General features: G+C 43.5%; 1 protein-coding gene across 6 annotated transcripts in view; it reads right to left on the reverse strand.

Moving 5' to 3' along the window:
• Positions 1-20,552, reverse strand: part of LOC134861661 (intermembrane lipid transfer protein VPS13B-like) — a 325,581-nt gene that overhangs the window by 1,388 nt on the left and 303,641 nt on the right. For all 6 annotated transcript variants that reach the window (XM_063879045.1, XM_063879048.1, XM_063879049.1 and 3 more), the window contains exons 54-67: positions 19,676-19,822; positions 17,549-17,829; positions 16,693-16,820; positions 16,410-16,606; positions 14,637-14,755; positions 13,571-14,024; positions 12,193-12,357; positions 11,557-11,785; positions 5,153-5,329; positions 4,799-4,969; positions 3,811-3,987; positions 2,062-2,164; positions 319-487; positions 158-232 (exon numbers count right to left, since the gene is read on the reverse strand). In XM_063879045.1, coding sequence (XP_063735115.1) covers positions 158-232; positions 319-487; positions 2,062-2,164; positions 3,811-3,987; positions 4,799-4,969; positions 5,153-5,329; positions 11,557-11,785; positions 12,193-12,357; positions 13,571-14,024; positions 14,637-14,755; positions 16,410-16,606; positions 16,693-16,820; positions 17,549-17,829; positions 19,676-19,822 — 2,592 coding nt within the window. The remainder of the gene's footprint in view (positions 1-157; positions 233-318; positions 488-2,061; positions 2,165-3,810; positions 3,988-4,798; positions 4,970-5,152; positions 5,330-11,556; positions 11,786-12,192; positions 12,358-13,570; positions 14,025-14,636; positions 14,756-16,409; positions 16,607-16,692; positions 16,821-17,548; positions 17,830-19,675; positions 19,823-20,552) is intronic.

A 20,552-nucleotide genomic window follows, 5' to 3' on the forward strand; every position in this document is an offset into this window, starting at 1 on the left:
AAAATAATTTGTATCAGCAAAGTAGTTCTAAAAGTTCTCTCCTATTTGAACTGTAGATGTGAGAAACTGGTACAGCCTGTGTAAGCAGGGATTTAGGGTCTTTAGTCAATACCCACATCATGCTTGCACCATGTGCAGCCGTTACATGGAGTCTCACCTCTGTGTCACTGGCTACTGTCTGCTGCTGTAAGGTGAGGCTGAGCTGGCCCCCCGGCTCCTGCTGGCACTCCACCTGCAGGGGGACAGGACACGTTACATTCCCTGCCACACAGTGACCGAAACGCTCATTTATACCAGGAGCTGTTCTCTCTGGTTTACCTCTGTGATGGGGAAGGCCTGCTGCTGGGTGTCCTCACTGAGACTGACCACAAACAGCACCTCCGAAGTGAGGAGCAGACAGCCAGCATGCTCCTGACCTGAGCCGCTCACCAGGGTCACCTCCAGAGCCATGTGGAGCTCCGGCCGTCCCAGAGACTGGAGCATCTTCCTGTGGGCAGAGAGAGGACAAAAGTTTTGAGACCATTTGGATCATTCAAGTGGTTAAATCTTAAGAATAAAGAGCATGTAGTTGTATTATTATCAAAGCAATATAGGCAGTAACCACATTCCTCTGGGTGCATAGATGTTATGCGTACATATACACACACACACACACACACACACACACACACACACACACACACACACACACACACACACACACACACACACACACACACACACACACACACACACACACACACACACACACACACACACACAATTGCAGTCCTGCTGACTTCAGATAAAAACCTTTCCTATAAACACAAGACCACACAATGTGCCCACCTCTTCAACCCCAACCCCAACACACACAAACAAGGAGAATATGTGTCTATATACATCCTGCAATTTACATTTCTACATGTTCCCCGTGTGGCTCCTATTACACACATGCTGGATGGGGAAATATGTGCCGGGCTGAGGTCTTCAGTCATGTTTCTCTGACAGAGTGTTTACTTCGGAAGGCAGGTGTTCAGATTGCAGAGCAGATGTTGAGGCGGCCGCAAGAGGGACACTTTGGATCTGTTCAGTGTTACTCCGCTCAAACAGTTTGACCCTTCAAGTGTCGGGCTACCTGTAGCAGTAAAAATAATTGATGGATGCCTGATGGAAACCAGTTTGACTGCAATGCAGCATGAATAAACCCACAGGGGAGCATTAACTCAGCATCTGTGTGTTTTCATCTTCCTTTGCATTAGCACAGCACTGCCAGCCCCTCCAGTGATGACAACTAAAGTGGAATGTCCTAGAGAAATATTGTATCTAAAATGTGGCCTCTTTCTTCTGACTGATAGTGGACACAGACTGCTTAGTGAAGTAAGTAAGTAAATGTTTGATAGCTATGGAAACCAAATGAAATTGTGGGAAATGTGCAGCGCTTTTGACGGCTCCTGATAACCTTCTGGAGACACAGGACTCATACATTTTTATGATAATATTCAGTGCTTCAAGTGTTTCAAAAAAAGTTTCAAACACTCAGGTCTGATGCAGCACTGTCCAAACCACTGCCATATGTTCAACACAAGACCCAAACCTCCTGCTTGGCACAACATGCAATCTGTGTCAACTCAATCTCTCCCAAATTCCAAAGCCTTGGAGCACAGAGGAAGGTGATCGTCCATCTGATGGCATGGGGAAACATCTCTGGATAAACTCAAAGATAAACAACAAGAAGAAATGTCTAGCTGCCGGCTTTGGCGAGTGCTTATAAAAACCTTTTAACATGGCCCGATGAGAGCCAGGGAGGGCAGCCTGGCTACCATGTGTGGGATCAAGGTCAAACATTTTTCCAGACCCATTTTTTGGGAAAGTGGGTAATGAATCCTCCAAGGATAGAAAAAAAAAAAAAAAGACAGCAACAACGATGAGTGTTAAGGGAAAGAAAAAGAAAATCCATTCCTGGAGAGAGCCCTAGAAAAGCAAGGGAGAAAACATGTGTCCCATTTCTAAGGAGAAGCTGGACAAAAGTTAAGGAAGAGCCTGCTGAAAGAATGCGGGCTGGGAGGGGACAGGTCATACCAGACATATTTAAGGTGGCTGTTAGGGGCCCGACAAGACTTCTCCTCTGTAGGCAGGTACAGCTGTTTAGGAAGCTGCCACAGTCCTGCTCCGTGAAGGATCCCTGCAGAGAAAGACGGAAAGACAGAGTCCATCAGAACGGACAGCAAGCTGATGAAGAGGACATTGATGGAAAAAGACTCCATTAGTGTTAAACTGCATTACTAATAATAAACAAATAGAGAGGTGGAAGAGTTTTTGAATATTTTACTTTAGTTCAAAAAGAAATACCACAATGTCAAAATATTTTATTAAAAGTAGAAGTCTAGCATTCCACATTTTGTTAAGTATGAGCATAGACATAAAGTTCAACAAATCACTATGTAGAATGGCCCATTTTAGAATAGCATTTATTGTTTTCTTATCTGATTGATGCATTCATGTGCCCCCACTTTCTCTTGCAGCCGGTAACAGTCAGGTTCATTTGCATTACCTTATAAACTACTCAGTTGAATTATATGTTTGCATTATTCATCTGAATCTGGAGTTATTCCAAAAATCTATTGGATTTAATGGTGTAGTAGCATAAAGTGTAAAAGTAAAAGTAGTCAAACAACTGTGAAGTGTGTACTTTTGTGGAGTGCTTGAGTAAATGTATTTAGTTATATTCCACTGATGCAAACTCCCAAACACATGAGGAGACTGTGTGAGTTCATCAGCCATGTGTGTGTGGTCAGTTCTGTCAGCAGAGCAGCAGCAGTGGGCCAGTGAAGTCAGCAAGTGCTCACAGCCATGAACACACACTGATCTATTCATGATGTCACCGCTGCTCTGCAACGCTGCTCTGCAACGCTGCTCTGCAACGCTGCTCTGCAACGCTGCTCTGCAACGCTGCTCTGCAACGCTGCTCTGCAACGCTGCTCTGCAACGCTGCTCTGCAACGCTGCTCTGCAACGCTGCTCTGCAATGCTGCTCCACTCCACTGAGTGTGTGAGTGTGCAGGTATCATGTGTTTCATTAGCCAGGATATTACAGAATTCTGCAGATAACGACACTGTGTGTGTGCAGTGAGAGTGAGTGTGTATGCTGGAATCACATGGATCCAAATGTATGAGCCTCTGTGTGTGTGTGTGTGTGTGTGTGTGTGTGTGTGTGTGTGTGTGTGTGTGATGCAAAATACAAAATACTTGTTCTAAATGTATACACCTAAATGTATACATATAGGTTTTTGTACATTTAAGGTGCGTGTGAGCGTACGTACATGTGTGCGCGTGTGTGTGTATGTGTGTGTGTGTGTGTGTGTGTGTGTGTGTGTGTGTGTGTGTGTGTGTGTGTGTGTGTGTGTGTGCCAAAGGCTTCTTGAGCAGTTCTCTATAGGGTCCTGCACTAAGGAAGACCAAATAAACACTTCTGACTGAAGCCGAGGGGACAGATGGGAAAAAGAACTCACAAAATGATAAATCCATCTACTGATGAATTTCAGATTTTAGGAGCTTGTTACCCAAAATAAAAAACTTGGTCCAACAAGTTCCATTAGATGATGTCCAAATGATATAAATGATATAGTATATACTGTATCACAGCGAGTATGATGCCCTGATTGTGCTTTCATTCTCTGTGCTTTGGAATCAATGAATTGTGTGTTTTTGTAAACCACAGGAAAAGTAATTGGGCTGTTAAAATAAACAGAAATCCTCCAGCTTCAATGAGCATCACTTCCTTCAGTAAAGAAGCGATGCTCAACGCTGTTATCTTTGACCCTGAACTCACCATAACCTGTCTGGGACACCAGTTCAGCTGCTCCTCCGATGGGCTTGGTGAAAACACCCACAATGCCTTTCCCCACTCCAGAGATCACCCCTTTGGCATGACTTCCTGCTGAGCTCTGCGTCTCCCAGTTCCTCTGGAAGTTCTGCATGGGCTGGTCCACGATGCCTGCAATCGCTCCTAAAGACACACGGACCAGGTGGTTGTTCTTTAGTATTGGGCTTTCTTCAAAAACTAGTTTTACATAATGAAGGAACAATAAGTACAGGATGCAAATAATGTCCGGTTAGTGATGTCATTTCACTAAGACATGGGAAACAGAGTTAGACATAGAGACAATGCTTTTGCCCAACAGAAAATATCCGACCCTTCCTTTACGTGTATTTGATGCACATGATCCACTGTAGCCCAGAGAGGGGCAGCAGCTGTTTGGTTTCTGGTGATATATTCTGTGTGTCTTGAGTTTTACTGCCCTCGGGTGTTTACTGAGTCCCTGCTGTGCTGTCTGCACTCCGTCTCACAGCTCTGGAGCTGTGCATATAAAAAGTGAAATGTGTGTGGGAAGAACATCTTTTGATACATGTTGAGAGATCCGATATTGGAAATACAGATTTCAAATCACATTAATTGCCAATTTCAATGAATTGTTCTTGGGATTCATATATTACTTGCAATTGTTCTTTTTGCTGCAATCGTGTGATTGCAATCTTTCCTTTTTTTAAATATATTTCTCTGGATCACTTTCTACCTTGTGTGAATGGGATAGTTCTGATCTTCACTGTTTCTGTCATTGGGTCATTTCTCATCTAAAACCATTCTATTAAGAAGATAACTAAAAGTGAGGAGGTGAGTTACAGCACCAGGAGCAGATTTCAAAAGAGTTCTTTATAACATAGATGACATGAATTGTTCTGCAATGTGCTGCTGTATTTCTGTTCAGGAATGTTGTGTGTGTGTGTGTGTGTTTGTGTGTGTGTAAATCTCCAAATACCTAACAAGCTAATGCCGAGTCGTGACAGTCCCTGCCTCAGTCCGTCCCCGAGACTCTCTGGCAGCTGGCGCCTCCACTCCTCCTGCCGGGTGTAGTGCTCTTCATCGAGAGAGAGGCGGTCCATGTTCCGGGCCAGGCTCGTGGCTAAGTTGGTGATGGATGTCAGCGTGCCTGAACACAAATGGAGCATGTTCAATCCCTGTGTTCAGTGTTTGTTCAAAACTGTTTTATTGGTTTTGTAACAATGCATGTATCAGTCTGGGAGAAAAAAAAAAGTGAGTTATGACTACGTATTATAAAGCTTATACATTTCCTGCTCAGAAATGAACCCGGCACTGTGACTATCTGTGTTACCTTTTGAGATATGTTTGACAAAAGACGTGGTCCCTCTGGACACTCCGCTGACAAAGGCTCCAGGCCCGCGGGTCAGCCCCTCGTATGGCAGCCGGAAGAAGTCCGACACTCCGTTACCGATGCTGCGCACCAGGCTTGCAGGACTGCCCAGAATCTCCAGAGAGCCCACCACCCAACCTGAGACACAGACACAGTACAGGATATTCATCACACCATACCTTCTTATAAAATGTCTTTCTTTTTATTTTTGATTTCGCACAGAGCTTACTTTCTGTTTTCTCTTTCAGTAACGCTTTCAAGTAATTTTGGACTGAAAGCAAATATTTAATTTAACTTAAACTATTATTTTTGGAGGCAGCCACAATAAAAACATATACTAAACAATTGAAAGAACTTTTAAAATGTATGATCTCACAGTAACTTTTTAAACTGCACATCTGGAACACCTGCTTTTAGGAGGAACATTTAGCATACAAGCCCCTGGAGTAAACTCTCTCTCCTCCTCTGGCCAAAAGCAGTTCAGAGTGGGAGGCTCGCGCAATCCAAACATTTAACAGACCTACACAATGTTTTACATCATGATTATATTTTCAACATTGTGTTTATTCTATCAGAATTCTTTTCTCGACGATACAACAATTCCCAAAACCATTACACGCACACTCCTGCACACACACTCCTGCACACACACTCCTGCATGAAATCACACATGTTCCACAGTTAGATTTACAGCCTCCTACTATCTCACCTCATCTCTCTCGTTCAACCCTAGAGCACCCTTTAGATGGCACGGCTCATTGATATTTATGCCCTGACAATTGCATCTCAAAAATCAAATAGCCACTTCTCAAGACACCGACCCGCTCTGCTCTGACTCTCTGTCAATTCGGTCTTGAATGATGGGCTGTAATGGTAGGATCCGTCTCCAGCCGGGCCTAGTGCTCGTTTCTGCTTCACATGGTGTCCCAGCTGTGGTCTGGGTAAAGCATGAACTCCTGACAGGAGCTAATGTTTACAGGGCTGAGTCATGCTTGAAAACACATAATGTGCACATACTGGTGTGTATGCACAGATAGTGCACTTCTTCTAGTATCCATGAGTCTATGCACGTGTGTGTGTTGATTTATGCCCATGGGTGAGTGTTTGATTGAAGCACCGTATATCCTAAAATAATCAGTCCCAGAATGCAATGCTTCCCAGTGCCCCTAACTTCAAGATGACTTAGGAACAGAAGTGTGCATTGAAGTGACGCGTTGAAATACGAGCAGAAATTAAGGCTCTAACGAGAGACAGCGGGAAGGAAGTGTCGGCCCAGAACGGTGATTTCTGATGTTGAAATGAGCGGCTAAATCAGAACATGTGTGGAGGCTTTGACTCGACAGCAGGACTATTCAGGAGAGCTGCGGAGCCTTTACAGGGCCTGGATCTGCCGTCCACACATTATCTTTAACATACGGCCTGCACACCATGAGTCATCAGTCACAGCTTAGAATAAAAGGGTGTATTATAAAATGATAGAATGTAAATCTTTTTCGAGCCTCCAGTGGTTGGGATTTGACTTGGTGGAGCAATATAGTTTGTGATTCCTGCCACAAAGCAATGACGCCCTTGGGGAACCATCATTTCCTAGCTTAACTCAACACATTGTGAGAGTAAGTGGAGTTTCTCAGTTGAGCAAAAACCCTGTTATTCTTCTGTCCATTTAGTGAAAACAACTATGGATTTAAGTTCTAGCCAGTACATCTTTGAATATTCAATACAATTGACTTAATTTCAACAAGAGATTTGTTTTGTGGGGAGTCATATTTTTTGACTCTGTGTCGATGCCCTTCCAACTCCCCTGGGGTCGATGAAAAGAGCACTTTATAGTTACATTAAACTGTAAGGCTTGAATATTACAATATTGCAATATAAACAAACCATTTCAGAAACACAGATTTTCTGATCATTTCCAGTTACCTGCAGTCTACAACAGAAAAGTGAAAGGGGCTACATGCACATTGTCCCTCAGGATTAAGGCCAAAATGATGATAACCATTGTTTTGATCAATTTTGAGATCAAGATTACTAATCGTGATTATTCATTGGTGAAAGTTAATTTTTACTACTCTTTCCCATTTAAAGGTCCCCTATTATGCAAAATGCACTTTATGATGTCTTTTATGTGTGTATGTTTATGTTTAATGTGTGACCCCGGTGTGTAAGGAGACTCACAAAGTGTCAGAAAATACAACCCTCTCTCTTTTCCTCCTTACCTACATCTCTGAAAACGGGGGTACAAATGAGCTGATCCAGATTTGTCCTTATGACGTAATAAGGACAATGTGGGCTGGCTTTACATTGAACTCCTGGCAATGTCCAGCCTACGTCCCAACCTATCGTCCCCCATATACAGTCGACGAACTGAAACCACTCCCGCAGCTGTTATGGAAGTAATCTGGGTTGCGGTGGAATCAGTATATTTTAGGAAGGTTCCTAACGGAGTGAAATGGCCCAGCAGTACCTCAGTGGCCGCCATGATAAGAGCTGTTGGAATTCTCTAGATCAGGGGTGCCCAACCAATCGATTGCGGTCTACCAGTCGATTGCGGGCTGAGTTCCAGTCGATCGCGAAAAAATGTTGTGTGTAGGCTATCCTCCTACTGTTGTGTAGAATAGGCCTACATTAAAACTTCCAACTTAAAACATCTTAAATAGGCACAATGAACTGCTGATCGAGGGAAGCAGTGTGTAGATTTGTACAGCTATAGTAAGGTAGATCAGGCATAATCACAGAAAACATCTCACGTGCTTCTTTCTATCTGCACGCGCATGGTATGGTTGCTAGGTTCTAACTAAGGACTCAGAAGGGCGCGAGAAGCTTGACTAGAGCGAGTGGATACTACCATGGCGGCAGAAGCTAAAACATCTAAAACTTATCATTTTCATTCAGAGTGGGAGGAGGATTATTTTTTCGTGTATTCGAATGCCAAGTCCATCTGTCTTATCTGCAATGCAAATGTGGCTTTACCAAAGAAAGGGAATTTGGAGCGGCATTTAAAGACGGTCCACAAGAGCTACGATACAAACTTCCCAGCTAAATCACCACTGCGCGTCCGAAAAGTCAAGGACTTGAAAAGTCAGCTAGCAGCACAACAGTCCATTTTTACCAGGCCCAATACCACGAGTAAGGCTGCAACCATAGCTTCTTATCGTGTCTGTCGTGTTCTTGCAAAAGGAGAGAAATCTTTCAAGGATGGTGAGATTGTGAAAGAAGCGTTCATGGAAGCCGCAGATGCGCTTTTTGACAATTTAAAAATCGAAAGGAGATTGTGTCTGCTATTCAGGACGTGATGCGAGGGAATGGTGGAGGATGTTGAACAGCAATTGAGGAATGATATTGACACATGTGAGTGTTTTTCTCTGCACTTCGATGAATCCACTGATGCTGTGGATGTGGCTCAGCTATGTGTGTTCATTAGAATGGTTTTCGACAATATGAGTGTAAAAGAAGAGCTGCTGACCATTTTGCCTTTGAAAGGGCACACAAGAGGCACAGATATTTTTCAGGTTTTTATGGAATTCGTTAGTAAGAGCAAGTTGCCCCTCTTCAAACTCATCTCCATTACAACCGATGGGGCTCCAGCAATGATTGGACGTACTGCTGGGTTCATTGGATTGTGCAAACAGTCTGAATCTTTCCCGGATTTCCTGAATTACCATTGTATAATTCACCAGCAGGGGTTGTGCGGGAAGATTTTTAAATATGAAAGACGTGATGGATGTGGCTAACAAGATTGCCTGTTCTGTTCCGGCCAGGAGTCTGCAGAGGTGATTATTCCGTGCGCAACTGGAGAAGACCGGTGTAGAACACACAGATCTGCTGCTGCACACAGACGTAAGGTGGCTCAGCAGAGGTACATTTCTGGAACGGTTTTCTGAATTGTTGCCCGAAATTAAAACATTTCTGAAACGTTCAAACCATGCTGAGTATGCACAGCTGACAGTCAGTGACTCTTGCATTGGGCCTTTCTTACTGATCTGACTGACAAGCTCAATAACTTAAATCTAGAGCTGCAGGGTAAGAACAAACACATCATCAACATGATCAGCTCCGTGAACACCTTTAAAAGCAAGTTACAGCTGCTATCAAGCAGGTTGCAACAGTGTGATCTGCAGAACTTTCCACACATGGACACAGAACTTAAGCGTCAGGGCAAAGACTGTGCAGAGCTTGAGAGTGCACGTTATGATGATCAAGTGCAAAGCATCTTGTCAGAATTTGACAGGCGCTTTACTGACTTTGCATCCATTGAGCCTGTTGTCAGTTTTCTCAGTTTTCCATTTGGGGAAAATATAGATGTGGATTGTATAACGTCCAAAGTGGCATCACTCTTCAACCTGGATAGCGGTGCTATTGAGAATGAGATCCTCACACTAAATAATGACATTGAGCTCAAATCAAGAGCTTCACCTGACACAAATGTCCAATTCTGGAGTCTAATGCAGAAAGAGAAGTACCCCAACCTCAGACAAACTGCAAAGAATTTGACTGCACTTTTTGGATCAACATAATTGTGTGAGTTTGCCTTTTCACATATAAAAATCATTAAGTCAAAATACAGATCCACCATGACTGATGACCACCTTGCGGCCTGCTTACGGCTGGCACTCAGCTCCTACTGTCCTACTATGAGAGACTAGCTTCCTCCTCTCAGTGCCAGAAGTCCCACTAAGGTAGAGAACCACTTTTCCAACTTAAATTAGGCATTGTATTAATTGGGTTGTATGTTGTTGTGTTGTTACGGGCGAGTCCCAGGCCTACTTGTGCTTATTCTTTGCAGACGTACATTTACTTCAATAAATGTAATATTATTGTTAAAACTTGATCTTTGTGTCAGAACATTGTGTTATTATATAGGTGCACAATTAATTGTGGCTAGGCTATGACTTTCGATATGGCTTGGTAGATCTCGACACACTATCAACTTTAAAAGTAGATCTTAGTTCAAAAAAGGTTGGGCACCCCTGCTCTAGATGATAGGAAAGGAGCTCTTCCTTTATAACCTCTTTAGCTTAGGAAACACTGGACCTTCCTTTATGAAAGGAAATCAACTTTTACCGTGACACAACATTTGGCCTTGCGTTTCATGAAAGTTACGGTGCTTATTAAGCATTTTAAAACTTATACCGTAACTTGCTAAAATGTTTAGTTTTGAACGTTCAACACTATATTAATCAAAAGGAGAAATATGAATGTTACTTTTTAACTGAAATGATCAAATAAAGTCCATAGTTCAGTGTTTGTCACAGACATAAGTTTCACTTTCCTTTTTTATTTCCAACCTAATGAAGAATATGTCTCTCTGTCTACAGAGAACTGTAGTTCCCCACGGCAGACGCACATTAATAACGTCCGCTGGAGCATCATGAACAGCCTGGTCGTCTTTTCCTATAAGTCCTTTTGAATTCACACAATCATTTTTAATTTTGGAACATAATATGACGTTTAATCACGGCAGCGTTTAGCTGAGTTTCTCCCGGTAGAAAACTCTCTTCAGACGAGAGAGCATGACGCTCCAAAGAGGCGTGGCCAGCAGCAGCTCCAAAGGGGCGTGGCCAGCAGCAGCTCCAAAGGGGCGTGGCCAGCAGCAGCTAGTTCATTTAAAGTTACAGTCACAGAATCAGCACTTCAGGAACAGGGCTGAAATAGAGGGGGTGAGGCATGCTACAATGGGTGATCTGTTTGGTATTTTGAGCAAAACACTTCACAGACATGTTTTGTGTAGTCTGCTGCTCTTTGACATCAAAATTAATTGTCAGATTAAGAGTAAACACAATCTTGTGCTCTTTAAAAAAAATATATATATATATATATAAACACATTAAGCGTAGCATGTAAGAATGATAACAATCCAGTTTGAAGCCCCCAGTCAAAAAGCATGTTCAATGAGACAGGCTACGTTTAACATGTGTTTGATCCCTCAACATGGCATGAAAGGTGAAAACACTCCTACACACACAAGACCTAATGTACATGTGTGCACATTGGAGCTTAATTCAGACTCTGGATGCATCATTAGTTGCCACCTGAGCTTCTTTATTTTTACTTAACTGTAACTGCGGCCAGAAGCGGGCTGTATAAAGTGGAATACAGCTGGTTCTAAAGATGCATCATTTAACTTCATCTGCACTTAGGACATTTACGAGCCAGCATAATGGCTTGTGCATTCAGGCCATTAACAGGGAAGGAATATTTTGATTATGATTATGTAAAAGAAATCATAACAAGAATAAATGAGATGATATGCTGTAAAACTGTGTTGTGTCAATATATAAAACACAAGCTTGTTGGACCCTTTGCTGACTGATTTGGCAGCAGGTGAATTGGAGGCAGTTGAGAGAGAAAGACTAACCACCACTCACCGGCTCTGAAGAGGGCCCCCGCAGCGTAGTGCATGGCCAGAGCGTGCACCAGCTGTCTGGCTGTGGTGAACAGAGGGCCTCTCTCAAACAGGGAGAAGGAGAGAGGAGTGTGGTCTGAAGCGATGTACAACTTGAGGGAGGCATGGATGCTGACCAGCAGGTTGACCGGCTGGATGCTCAGCCTCTGCAGCCGCACAGGGTGCACCAGCGCCTGCACCGACTGCAGCACCTGGGACCAACGTAAGAGATTTAGTGAATAATGCCCAGGAATACTAAGGAACAATATCTGTACTCTAACCCTACCCTTCAGCATGCACCTTAATTATATGAAAGATAATCATTTAATCCTGTCCTAAAAATGATTATCGATGTATGTGAAATGACGAAGTTGCAGTTAGAGAAGCCAACATTCATGGATAACATCATTGTGAAAACAACAACACAAATCATTTAAAAAAATTGGTTTATTAGCTAGATACTGCCCAAATTGAGCAGACCTCCTGGGTCGGCATACTTATAACCAAAGTGAGGTGGGATGCTGCTTCCTGCATGTCTGGCCCTAGCTGAATGCAGCGATTAAACCAGAACACATTCAGTCCTATTAGTGCCTCAATAAAAGCATGACATTATGAATACCTGTTCAGGGAGGATGGGGGCTGAGCCACACTGTGGCCCCCTCTGCGGCGCTGCTGGGGCCGAGGCCATGGCACTATCAGGGATGTAGGTGTGGAACAGGGTTTTAATGTAGTAAACAAAGGTGTCTTCCAGGTAGACTCGGGCAGGTTGGAGCTGGAAGGAGATCTGAGGAGAAAAAATATTTACAAAAAAGGTTATGAAGTCTGTATTCATAACTATTTTTTATGGAATAAGAGAAGGGAACAAACAGACGTATGGCTCTCTCTTTAAGAGGTGTCAAAGAAATTACATATTTTTTGACACGAGTATTCAGGTCTTCTTTCAAAAGAGACCCACTCCCTCCCTCCCTCCCTCCCTCCCTCCCTCCCTCCCTCCCTCCCTCCCTCCCTCCCTCCGTCCGTCCGTCCGTCCATCCATCCATCTTCTCCCGCTTTTCTGTCCAGGTCGCGGAGGTAACAGCTCCAGCAGAGAGCCCCAAACTTCTCTTTCCCTGGCCACATCAACCAGCTCTGACTGGGGGATTCCAAGGCGCTCCCAGGCCAGCGAAGAGATATAATCCCTCCACCTGGTCCTAGGTCTACCCCTCGGTCTCTTCCCAGCTGAACGTGCCTGGAACACCTCCCTAGGGAGGCGCCCATGTGGCATCCTCACTAGGTGCCCGAACCACCTCAACTGGCTCCTTTCAACGCGAAGGAGCAGCGGTTCTAGTCCGAGTCCCTCCCGGATGACTGAACTTCTCACCTTATCCCTAAGGGAGATGCCAGCCACCCTGCGGAGAAATCCCATTTCGGCCGCTTGTATCCGCAAGCTCGTTCTTTCGGTCATGACTCAATCAATACCAAGTTATACATACATGTCATAGAAGAAACAAATCTGTTGAATCCATTTAATTTATGTACTCTCCTGTTTCAATGACTGTAAAAAGGTTCATAGCTTAAACAACGCACTTTGAAACAAATATTTTTGTCCTCATAAAGAGGCTGAAATGCACCACTACGCCATGTTCTGAAAACATTAACGTGTTCTGAAGAAAGTTTTAATTCCACTCTATTCTTAGCATGCATGTAACATCACTGTCATGCCTCTTTTTGTCCAGAAGGTTAATGTGATGGCAGCTAAAATGCAGATTTAAGTCATAATTAGAACGATGGGGTAGTGATGCACAAATAGTTTCACAGATTTTTTATACATAACCATAAAGAGATTATCCTGGCAAACCCTTGTCCACCTGTTCCTAAATTCTGAACACAGTTAAGAAAAAACAATAACCCAGACTTAGAAAATGGAAAGTATGAATAATTTTTTCGCACTTTCCTACGAGGGCTTCTGTAGCCCCCACTACTGTGACACAGAACACAGAAACAAATCATATTCCCACCTCCTCCGCGTTGCACCGGTCCCCTGCCAGCGTCATCCTCAGCTGCAGGAAGCAGGAGTGTTTGAACTCCTCCATGACTTCAGGAGACTCAGCGAGGTTGGCATCGCTGCTCCAGGCCCCCCCCCCAGGCTCAGCAGTGCCTCTCTGATCATGGCACAGTAGCACAGGGAAGTGGAAGCTGGCTCTGTTGTACAGCTGGTTGTCCACTTGCAGGTTGGAGCAGTAGACCTCGATCAGTGAGGCGTGGGGCAACAGAGTGGAGATGTGTGCTGCACCCAGGTCAGGGTCAAAGGTCAGGTCCTGGGGCAGGGAGGGGGTGGCTGGAGTCAGGCTGAGGAGCAGCTTGGTCAATGTTAGTCTAAGCAGCTCCACAGATCCAGATGGATTGGTGATGTCATCACTTAACACCACACTGGCCTCACCAAGGAGCACTTTGCAGGACGGTTTCAGTGACCTGAAACAAGTTATTCAGTCTTATATGTTAAATAAAAACATTTACACATGCATGTTTAGCAAGGATTTAGACAGTCATATCTTTAATTGCACTTTATTACTGTCTAAGAAAGAAAACATTTCTGACATCATTTAAGTCCTAAGTAGGTGTTTTATTATTTAGACATTGAAGGGAGACCAAATGTATTCATCCTGTGCTCACCATGTTTAATGAGTTTCCAACCACCAGAACCAAGAACATTGTTTGATGTAGTTTGTTTACATTTGACTAATGTGTGATTATATTAATTTCCTGTTTTGCCAAAAGAAAAAAGTTGCTATATGTTGATGTAATGGAATAAAGCTGTACTCATTTCCCTCATGACAACACAAGAAGGTTTTATTGCCCTCCTGTGGTCCAAGTGATGCCTGTTTCTTCATGTCTGGAGACAAATGTTGCATGCAGACATTGCTCTTAACAATAATATAATAATTGAGGTAAAACACAATAAAGGCACACAGGAAGATAGCTTGAGCTTAGATACAACAACATGCATGAACAGTTCCTTAGGGTTCAAAATTATAACTGCATAAAACAACAACAACAACAAAAGCACTGCCGGAGCACACATACCTGCTGTGCTGGTGGATCACAGCGTCCATGCTGCCCTCTGGTGCAAGACACAGAACCAGGGTGCCTTTCTCATACAGCACTTCAATGTAGAGACAGCCGAAGCCTGGCAGGAACACCACCTGTGCAACAACACAGGTTTGCACTCAGAAAGATCAACATCCTCTTTTAATGGACTATTGCTCATTTCTAACTTTACCCCTTTCACAGAGTCATTTCACTCTTGATATGTGTTTCAGAGCATACATGTGTCTGAGTTTAACCTCCACCACTGCAAGGTCACAGTGACAAAGGGAGGCAGATCCCTGCTAAACTTCGCTGAGCAGTCATAACAAGTGCGACCTTTGACCTCTCCTTCAGAGGTCAGACTGAGATCTCACAGTAACAAGAGATACACAGCCTCCACCTCAACCCCAGCCCGCAGCTGTCTAGACACAACACCAAACATTACACACACTTCTCCTTTATATCTGACTCACCCCACACAGGGGCTGAACCAATGTGTGCTGCCTATTGACCTAACCACAGTGGGCACACACACACGTCATCCGACACACATCTGCAGCTGTGTGAACAGGCTTAATATATTTAAATAGAAATGCTGAAATTGTGTACCAAACATTGCGTGTTTTATTTCACCCAAACCTTTCCTTGTATATGGCATTTGTGTACTATAGATACAGCATATTGTGATACTTATTTATTCATTTATTTAACAGGGACAGTGCACATTAATCAGCATTTCTGTAAATGTGCCAGAGTTAGCCAAGAGGCTACGTTTCATCTGTAGTCCCTGGACAGATTTTGTTAGTCACGCTAAAGACACATTTAATTATATAAAAGTAAATAACAGTCAATAAAAACATGCAACATACAGTACTGTACAACAAACAAAGTGGATCAGGCTTTTTGTCAGTTAATTACAAATAATAAAAATCCATAAGCCTCCAAGACTACTGTCTTTTCTGCAGCTGGTGGCTGATGAACCCCAGAGGCCTGTACTACAGCCAGCTCATCTCATTAGAAAATAACCTGCAACAGAGCACCTTTCAGCATGTACCACGGCTAAGAGGTGACCAAGCGTCACAGATATACAACCTCAGAGATGTCCCTGAAGTAACCTCACTAATGCCAATGCTATGAGCTGTGACAACAAGTTATTTAATGTACATCAGTAGTGAATAATAATTTGAAGGATCATAATAGGAGTATGTTTCATGACCCTAAATTGCAGTTTTAACCTGGAAAGTGGCCATACTTGTACTCCTGGTGGGCTGATTTTGATTCAGTTTGGGTTGATTTTTGAAGTTGTAAAGGAAGCTTGATCATTTGGATAGGACAAATTGCTTATCTTTTTGAAAAAATTGTCCACAGTAGAGGAGTTTTGATCGTGTGCTCTCTATCTGGAATGGTCGCAACCCTACTAATGCCATGGCCGACCAGTCTGTAAAGAATCCAGCAGGTATCCTGATCATCGGAGGAGCCACTGATGAGGTTGTGTTGCAAAAACTACCGTGCTAATCCAAAATCATGCTCACTAGGGCAGGCCAGAGCTCCCCCTGTCAGTGAGAGCTGTGACAACGAGTTATTTAATTTACATCAGTAGTGAATAAGATTTTTTGAAACTATTATTTGTGTTTAAAGTGCAGATCATTTTCACTTAATACAATCAAAAGGGAAATAAAGTGTATTTTTAGTGCTGAGGCATGACATCCCCTTACATTAGAGACAAAATCCTGTATAATCGTACACCTCACCAGACCCAGCAGCCCTTACCTGAGTCTCGGGGCAGTTGATGTCTATGGGGTCAGTCCAGTCAGTGGAGCTGTGGTCTGATGTGGTTTTTAACAGCAGTGTGGGCAGCATCTCCTTCTGTCTGCACTCAGGAAAACTGGAGAAATGGTGGTAGAGCTCATGGTGCAGGGAGCAGTTAGCAGGCAGAGGACGGCAGTACACCTCAGCCCTTGGAGTTTCTAATTGAAAACAAGAAGAACCGGTACAAGAAATAGTAGTAAAATGATATACAAGTAGTACGAGATGAGTAGAGTCGTCTCCCTACCTTTGACGGTTTCCTTCAGCAACAGCGGGATAGGACACTTGTTGTGGATCAGCATCCGTGGACAGGGGTCCTCATTCAGGATGACGTATGTCACCCCAAGGTGTTCCTGATGTGTAAGTACTATGCTTCTGCAAAAAATGAATAAAAAACATAAATAAAGTGTCCACAGACAGCTCATATCCCAGCCCCTTTAACCACACACAGATAAGAGCTCACACACCCACCAACATGTCACACGTCACATCACTGCTATGTCCATCTGCAAATCTCTGAGGTGCATCATGGGCAGAGCCCGAACTGAAGCCAGATGCTGACACACTTTGGCTCTCTGTGTGTGTCCATAATTGTGCATGGCTTAACGTTTTACATTTACACACATTAAATAAGAACCAATATGGCCTCTGGGACCAGAATATATGGCCCCGGAAAAAATGAAGAGACCACTTCAGCAGTATAATTTTCTCTTGTTTTATTACATTTTTTAAAATTGTATTCTATCAACTACTGACAACATTTATCTATGCTGGAATTCAACAGACACCAGAATGGCTGCCAAACATGTAGAGATAAAGATTGAAGAAACATTTGGAGTGGTCTCTTCATTTTTTCCAGAGCTGTAAGTGTTAAGATGAATAGGATATGCTCATTGGCCTTTGTATTGTGTGTAAAAGTGCTTCTGACTTTAATTATGAGGAAATGTTGAGGGATTTTTTCATTCTCCTTCATCTGAAGAATTTACCCAGCTGTGACTAGCAACAGAACCTCCCAGCTGTCTGTGCTCTGCCAGCCGGATTTAGTGCCCTGCTCCAAATGGACTATCGCAGCCAGCATAGACAGTACGCTTTGCTTCACCCACCTACTGCTCAGGCCCCCCCCAGACTCTGCTTCCCCAGGAACAGACACACTCTGCCTGGGGAAGTCTGATCGGATAGGAGCAGGGAGGCTCCATCCTGCTGATCCAACTCCAGTGTCGGGCTGGGGAAGCAGGCTGAGGAGCATGTATCTCAGCGGCAGAGGGAACTCCAGCGCTCCCGGGATGCTGGTCTGCAGGAGGTCCCAGCACAGCACAGAGCAGGGTCTGGACCCCTCTTCAGAAGGGGCCAGGCTGAACAAGGCTGTCTCTGGGATCTTGCAGGCCTGAGGAAAGGACATGAGAAAATTATGAATAGGAGAGAAGAGGGGAGAGGAGATAAAGGGAGGGAAAGGACAGCAGGAGAGGAAAAGGAGTTGGAGAAATGGATTTTAGGCAAGGAGAAGAGTGAAATGAAAAAGAAGGAGGAAGGACAGAAGTGGAGAGGAAAGAAAAAGCAAAAGAGAAAATATAAGGAAAATAAGCATATGATGAAAGAAAACCATAAAAGCTAATTATGTGGATGGGAAGAGACAAATAAAGAACAGGAAAGCAACAGAGAACAAAGGCAATCGACAGAGGTTTCAACAGAAAAGAATAAGAGATGGAACATGAAGAAAAGAAAAACAGAGAGCATCGAAGTTGTAAGTGATTACTGCAAAGATACATGGTGAAACCACATTGTTATTGTACTCTCCTCCCCCACTGAGATCACTGCTAAATTGGTAGCAGAGAAGCCCCGCTGTGCTGAGGGGTCCAGGACGGCAGGGATTAGGCTGTAAGCATGATGAATAGAGCAACTAGAAAGGCATTCCTCGCCTTGTTTGTGGTCGGTGTTATTGTTAAGCCCACTGCTCGCTATTTAGTTTTTTTAAGCTCTTTTTCTAAAAAAGGTTTTTCAGTCAATTAGTGGCAAATGGCTCTGCCATCATTCTCTAAGAGGATCTGAAGGCTCATTAGATGACATCACTACATTGTTGCTCTCTTTGGGGACAAGCAGGAGATGAAAGCGAGAGGGGAAACCTGCATCCAATTCTGGGTGTTTGTCTTATGTCCCAATGAAGTGCCATTGCCACATGGTGAAGAATGGTGGAGGCGGGAGAGGGGGGGCAGCACGATCTGATGGAAAACGGCTTGCTTTCGTCTGAGCAATGAGTATGTGTGGTAGTGCTGGCTGGATGTATGTGAGTAATGTGCATTGGGAATATACCGTATGTGTGAAGTTTCAGGAAGTTGAGGAGGACAGGACAGACATGCTGCAGGGCCAACACACACATGAACACACACAGCGAGACCGTACGTTTATGAGGAAGCAGTGAGGAATTAATGCTGTGTAAAGAGAGGCAGCAAAAAGGCTGGTGGGGAATTTGAGACTGGGCAGATGTTGTGAAGTATGAAATATTTAGCCTTGTGCAACCGGAAAATGTTCTTATACTCTATGTGAGCACAAACTGTTGTTGTAACGTTTTAAATGCAGTGTGCAACAATTTAAAAACTCATATCAAAATCATTACTTCTGACCCATGCACTAGAGACGGGTTTGGTTTTTCCCTCCTATTTGATGCATTCAGGACAATTCTGGGCCTCAACTACGAGCCTTTGGGTCGCACAAGGAGGTGTGTGTGTGTGTGTGTGGGGGGGGGGGGGGGGGCAGCATAGAAGCAGAGGTGCAGCCCATTGTATCCCCGCCCCTTGGTGTCTCTCTTCCCAAGGCTGTGCTCATATAAAGGCAAATAAAGCCCCCCCTTTAGCAGATGTGTATCACAAAGGATCTCTGAGTATGAGAACAGACTGGTTCAGTGTTGTGTTTTTATTTCCTTCTGTTTCAGTTCAACAAAACCTTCCAGCAGTGTTTCTACGGAGTGATGGTTGTGTTTATTTTTATTTTACAGTGTAACTGATACATTTAAAATAGTATACATTTAAAACTAGATTAGGTATTGGACAGACTACTGGTGCATTTCATCATGAACACAAAAGTACCCAAAGTTGACATGACTGACAATATTTCATTCAGTGAATCCTTGGGAATCTTGATAAACCTCCTTTGTGTGGTGGTAGTTTGAAAAGTGTTAAACCCTTGTTCAGTGTAAAGTCAAAGGTTTGCTAATAGTTTGTTATAATGCACATTACCTGGTCATCAGTTCCCAGGGCATGGTGGGTCAGCAGCGGCCTGTACTGGATGGTGTGAGGGGTGTTGTTGACGAGGATTGTCCTGTCTTCTATCTGTAGAATCTGAATACCATGCCTCACCAAAGACGACACACAAAACTGACACAGCTGCAGAGGAAACAACAGACACTAGGTCGTCAGTTATACAGAAGAACTATCATTCAAATACTTTATTATAATGAAGTGATCCCGATAACTCTTAAAGGAATATTGCATCCACAAAATGATCATTTGCATACAGATGATTCACCCTGTGTTACCCTCAATCAAAGAAGAAAAAACGGGTTTCTCTTATGACTCAAAACTATTTTTCACAAAAGATGCTACGATTTAAAACACTTCCTCATACACATGTTTATGCTTATGCAGACACTTCTACTCTTTCATGTGATTGTGTTGAAAAGTAAGGTTTAATTTAAAATGCATGTGTTGGGAGGCACATTTTGCCCATCATGGTGTATAACCATGTATAACTGGATCCAGCATTGAAGGCGGGGCCTCGTTCATTCCTATGAGAGCTGCTCATTTAGCGAGAGAAATAAATCTGGATTCAGCTTTTAGCGCATTTTACAACTTTAAGGACCTAATGATTTAAATAAGGGCTACAAAAGGGTTAATACTGGGTAGTTTATTGTCCACTGTAAATCAATGGGAAAAAGTCTTTCTGGGCCGAGTGACGTCACGGACTGATACGGAAGTTGTAGTAGCTACCACCGTTTGGCCACTACCAATATTTTACTCAGAGTCCGGAGCACTTCCTCTGGACTTATTGCACATACAGTAACTTCCTGTTGTTAATCGCAACAGCCTTTTACTGATTATTCGTTCACAGTAAAGG

This window comes from Eleginops maclovinus, chromosome 3, assembly GCF_036324505.1.
Source record: "Eleginops maclovinus isolate JMC-PN-2008 ecotype Puerto Natales chromosome 3, JC_Emac_rtc_rv5, whole genome shotgun sequence".
Taxonomy (NCBI): domain Eukaryota; kingdom Metazoa; phylum Chordata; class Actinopteri; order Perciformes; family Eleginopidae; genus Eleginops; species Eleginops maclovinus.